The sequence below is a fragment of the Manihot esculenta genome, chromosome 7, assembly GCF_001659605.2.
Source record: "Manihot esculenta cultivar AM560-2 chromosome 7, M.esculenta_v8, whole genome shotgun sequence".
NCBI classification, from domain to species: Eukaryota; Viridiplantae; Streptophyta; class Magnoliopsida; order Malpighiales; family Euphorbiaceae; genus Manihot; species Manihot esculenta.
This window is the reverse complement of record NC_035167.2, coordinates 32398269-32403777: the sequence shown is the minus strand read 5'-3', so window position 1 is coordinate 32403777 and position 5509 is coordinate 32398269. Positions and strand designations below refer to the sequence as shown.

General features: G+C 29.4%; 1 protein-coding gene across 1 annotated transcript; it reads right to left on the bottom strand.

Moving 5' to 3' along the window:
* Positions 1-2088: 2088 nt before the first annotated feature.
* On the bottom strand, positions 2089-3358 carry LOC110618430 (zinc finger protein 10). The gene has a single exon (XM_021761561.2). The coding sequence runs from the start codon at positions 3083-3085 to the stop codon at positions 2294-2296; it is 792 nt and encodes a 263-aa protein (XP_021617253.1). The 5' UTR covers positions 3086-3358; the 3' UTR covers positions 2089-2293.
* Between the last annotated feature and the right edge of the window lie 2151 nt (positions 3359-5509).

Genomic DNA, 5509 nt, shown 5'->3' with positions numbered 1-5509 from the left:
TATCAGTTCAGAATGATTTTAATTTTTAGATGATTTCAGTTTGGTTTTAATTCGATTTTAAAGTATTATAATTATTATTATTTTATAATTTCGGTTTTGATTAAGTCATAATTTTAAATGATGAACCAATTTACATTTAAATAAAAAATAATATCCTTTACAAGTAAAAGAAAAAAAATAATTTAAATTTAATTATTTAATAATTAATTTATTTACATATTAATTTTAAGTAACAAAAATTTTATTAAATGACTTATTTTAAAAATTTTAAACCAAATCGAATCGATTTAAATTAATAATTTTGATTTAATTCAAAAAAGTGTTTGTCTAAACCGAACTGGCATCATATCTAATTATACTATTAGTTTATAAAGTAAAAATAAGATAAAAACTAACATAATGGTGGAAAAAAATTAACATAATTATTTATTATATTTAAAAAAATAAAGAGAACAAATAGTAAAGTTTCAAAATTGCACCAAGCCATCAGTTCAGAACCATATACTATATATAAACACTATCCAATTTTTAAAACAACCCCAAATAAAGAACAATGCTCATAGAGAGAATATATCCTTCATTCCTCTCTATATTCCTGTATAGTGAATCTTTGAAAGCAACACAGAAACAGACGTGTCATATGCACCCATGTGCAGCTTCTCAGACACCACTGTGTTTTGTCCGAGATTCATAATAACTAAGCAAACACAACTCCTTAACCTCTATACCAGACAAAACCTCCAACCAATTCTCCTTAACTTCTCTTACACAAACCAGGTATTGCATAGAAACCCAAGTAACTAACCTCACTTTCCCTTTATATATCTCTCTGTATCCATCCAAACCTAGAAAATTGAAGAAACCCCACTTCAAGAATCACGCAAGAAAACCACTAAAACAATCTTGAATGTCGTTGGGTAACTTAAATTCCCTGTGTTATCTAGCTATTCAGACAACCTCCTCAGCCTACGTACAACATTAAGTCAAAAGCCATGTTTCATCAATTTTTTCCCTTAACAAGAAACATGGAAAAAAACAAGAATAGAACACTAAGAACTCGCCGTGTATTGTGGAAGAACCGTCTACGTCAAAAGGTTGCTAAATGGCTATTCCTGTAGATATACTAGAGCTGAAATCCTATAAGCAGACAGGTCTCTAGGGTTTTTAATATTTATTTATGGCTAATTTTAGGGTTCTAGGGTTGGTCGTTTGAGAGTGAAATAGCCAGCATAGTAATATGTACAAAACTAGAAACAAAAGACGCGTAAATAGTGTCAGCGATGTGATGATATAGACATGTAGTTTTTATTTTTAATTTTTTTTTCTTGTGGGTTAATATATTTCGTTGTCTAATAGTTTATTCAATTTGATTCCATGGAGTTGGTGGACATTTTGGACTTTTCAGAGAGTTTTAGACAGAGAAAAGTAGATGAGAATCGAAAACAGAAGAAATGTTTGGACACCAGTTGAAGGGAAAATGAGCAGGAGTAACAGCTTTTGGTATTGTAATAATACAGTTAAAAAAAGAGAATTCACATAGAGATTTGGTGAGTTTGCTTGAAGAACCACTCACCCATCTCAACTTTTGAAACAGTGAGAGAGAGAGAAAAGTTCTTATACATGTAGCTGAAGTGACTTACTGTCATGTTCCCCCCACAGACAAGTTCTTTCCTCGCACCCCATCAAGTCGTACAAACACTCAACCAACGATAAGCCATTGATTGATTTCACATACATATTATATTTTAATTAATTGAGTGTATACAATCGGGTGCGAGATAGAATTTCCATCCGAGGGTGCAATTGCAGTTGACTACTCGTAACAAGTAACAAGGATCATTAATGGCTTCTTTACCCTTTTGGCATAAAATTTTAGTCTGTTTTTTGCTGATAGACTTGTGTTCCAGAGGTCCTTCTTTGTGGTGTTGTCAATTAATGGTTTGAATGTTTGTTTCAAATAAACTTAATTAATTTCCATTAAGTAGGAAAAATTAATGAACTTAAATTATTTTCTGGAACATATTTATAAACTAGTGTATAACTCTATCATCATGCAATGAACACATCGGATTGAGTGCCAAATGTTGGAAGGAAAGGCTTTTTTTTTTTCTTTTTCTTTTTCATTCTACTCAAATTTCAGTATTTGTACAAGATTTCAGTAGCAGCCTTTGCCTATGATTTCTTTAGATCAAATGGGAAATTAACTAATAAAGAAAGAGGAAAAAAAAAGGAAGAACCAAATTAAGATGAATTTAACTTTTCTTCTCTTATTAAAGAACTTCAACTGCATGCATTACTTCACCTTTGGTGGCTTACCAAGCCTGAGCTCAAGATCTATGTCTTCAATGGAGGTAGAGTTAAGGTCAATCAACTCTGGAGATTGATGAGTGTATCTATCACTTGAGCATGGCTTAATCATGAAAGCAGTGGCATTAGGCCTCTTACAACTGATATCACCATGAGAATCACTTGCTGGATTTCGCCTAACAACAGAATCGAATCCCATAAAGAAATCAGTTTCCACAAAATCTTCATGATTCAAGCTTGTCGAATCTTCCTCCCCCGGATTCTTCAAAACCCCTAAAGAATCTGACCCAGATAGATCATAGATAAGAGAAGACACTTTACGCTTTTCTTCAGTAATGGTACAAGGATGGGAAGACACAAACGTAAGATGACTTAAGTTTTCTGGACCAGACATGGCTGAAACCCTAGAAGATGCAAGAGTTGAAGCAACAACACTAGAACCTGAGTTAAAGTCAAGATTATCACAATGTAAAGTGAAAACCTCAGATGGGAAATGAGAATCAAATGATTTAAGAGGATGAAGAACATCATTTTGAGGACTAAGAGATTGTTTAAGCCTAGCTCTATCTCTTCTATGAACATTCATATGACCACCTAGGGCTTGAGCAGACCTGAATTCTCTTTTACAGAAGCTACAAGAATAAGATCTAGGAGGCCATATGCATCCACCAAGATTCCTAGAAGCATCTTCAGCAAAAGCTTTCTCTTCCCAAGAATGAAAGTTTGAATTCAAGAATTGGGTCCTCTTCATCAACATCAAGTACTGAGCTTGCTCCATTGCAATTCTACAAGCAACTCAAGCAAAAGCAAGTGTGTTTGGTTGATGGGAAAATTCAATGGAAGGTGCAGAGGTAAATATAGAGGAAAAAGAAGAATTGAATAAATGAAAGCTACATGAGAATCTAGAGATGAAGGGGAAAAGTTGAGAGGAATAGGTGAAGCTACACTGTTGGTATTTAGCTGGTTTGATATACAGTCACTATTAGAAGGGATTATTTTGGAAATTTTTTATGAGAGGACCCATAGAAGCAACTGTCAAAGCAATTGATACACATGCATGAAAGACCTAATACCCATTAATAATGGAGGAGACATTAGATTATATAATCAATTTGGCTGTAATCATAATGTTTATTTAATTAATTTATAATTCTAAGGCATTTTCTAGATAGCTTAGAGGGTAGGGTTTGCAACTAGAGTAGCATGAATGGGGGCCATTTTATACTTAAGAATGAAAAATAAATTAAATTATTAATGAATAGAATAGAAACAGCTGATTTCCTTTTCTTTCTATATAAAAAGGTGATTAGAATTATTAATTAAATATTATATTTTTAATTATTAATTTTATAAGAAATGGGTGTTTTTATAAAAACAAAAATTTCATTAATCTTTATACATAATTCCTTATAAACTCTTTCTTCAGTCAACAATTTGTCCCAATCTGCAATGGCCTTTCTGGTCTTATCTTTGCAATAAGCATCTTTTCTCCACTTGTATTGAGATTTCATTTAAGAAAATTAATATACAAATCTCTCTCTACATATATTATTAGAGATAATTTGAAAGCAATAAATTCATTAGAGGCTATTTGGTTATAAATAGATGATGATCAGTAGGAGACAACACCTACCCATGAAGACTAAATCATGACAAGACAAGAACTTGTGAAAGATTAAGATTAAAACATGTAAGATGTCCAATTATATTTACAATTCAGTAGGTATTTGTCATTTCTTGAATCTTCCAATTCATTAACTTAAAGGGATTTCTCACTTCTCACTGCATATGTTCTAATTATTCCTTTTGGCAGTATACAAAATATATTTAATTAAATTTTGATTAATTAATTAAAATACATTTCTATAAGATAAGCCTAGTCTTTGATTTAATCTTGTTTGTCAAGGCCTATCTTTTTGTAGGTTTATTGAATGTGTTTAGAATCTTCTTGTTTTTAAATTTCTTCCATGTCTCAAATTAACAAATCAATAAATATCTCTCTATTAATTATTGTAAAAGATTAAATGAGAATTTGTAATTAGAGAATGATTTAGAGAGAACTTCCAACCTAATTTTGAGAATTTAACTTTAATATTCAAGTTCAAATTTTGTGATGAGAGAAGCAAAACTCATATTCCACCAGAAAACACATATAAAATATAACTTATATTTAAAAAATATTTTTCATAAAAAATATTATTTAACAAAATAATTTATTTTTTAATGTTTAATTTTAATTTAAAAATAAAATATATTAATAAATTTATATTATAAAGAGATATTAATAAGATTTATAAGCCGATTTTAGATTAAAATTTATAATTGTTGTCTATCGTAATATTGATTAGAAAGAATTCTCTTTGAGAATTTTTCGAATCTCTAATACTAATTATAATCTGACTTGATTTAAAAGGATATATATATGTAATTTAAATTTGAATCCTTTACTCTCCTTATTTAAAAAAAAGAAAATTTGTGACTTTCAACCATGGAAGTTACAAGAATATATTTGTAATGAGAAACAACACAAATTTGCTTTTCAAGAATCTGCAACATAAGATCTGAGCTAATATATTTGAGCTCTTTAATAAAAAGCAAAATCAGAACATTTTCAAATGGAATTGTACTTATTAATTTGGACAACTAAGAACAGACAAAAAGCCACCAAGTTAACTTATTGGATGGAGGCACTCTAAGGATCTGAATATATCAAATTATCTGCCAAAAAATTTGAATGCTCATAATTGTTTGACCTTCTAAGACTACTGAACCCAATAAGTTGTTAAAATTTGGAGATCCATTCTCCATTTTTGTTATGAATCGTTCAGTATTTGAAATATATCGATCGAAATGTATTGATTTGATTAATTCGGATTCATATTTATTAAAAAATAAAACACTTTTTAATTTTAAAATTATTTTCATATTTTTAAATTTGAAATTTCTAATTAAGAAAGAATAAATATGTGTTATTCCATTTCAATTAAATTATTAGGTTTTTGTGTTGAAATTAAATATTTTTTAAAGGTAAAATGGACGGCCAATATCATATCAGGAGTCAATGTAATTAATTATTAAAATTATTGTTTAATTTTTTCAAAAAAATTAGTGGAATTAATTAAAATTATATCTTTGAAATTTTATGTAATCCTTTGAAATTTTCTCATCACTAGAATCCATTAAAAGGATTTAATGATTCATG

Excerpts from the sequence above, each read along its gene's own strand:
- LOC110618430 (XM_021761561.2), bottom strand. The coding sequence starts at position 3,085 with ATGGAGCAAGCTCAGTACTTGATGTTGATGAAGAGGACCCAATTCTTG.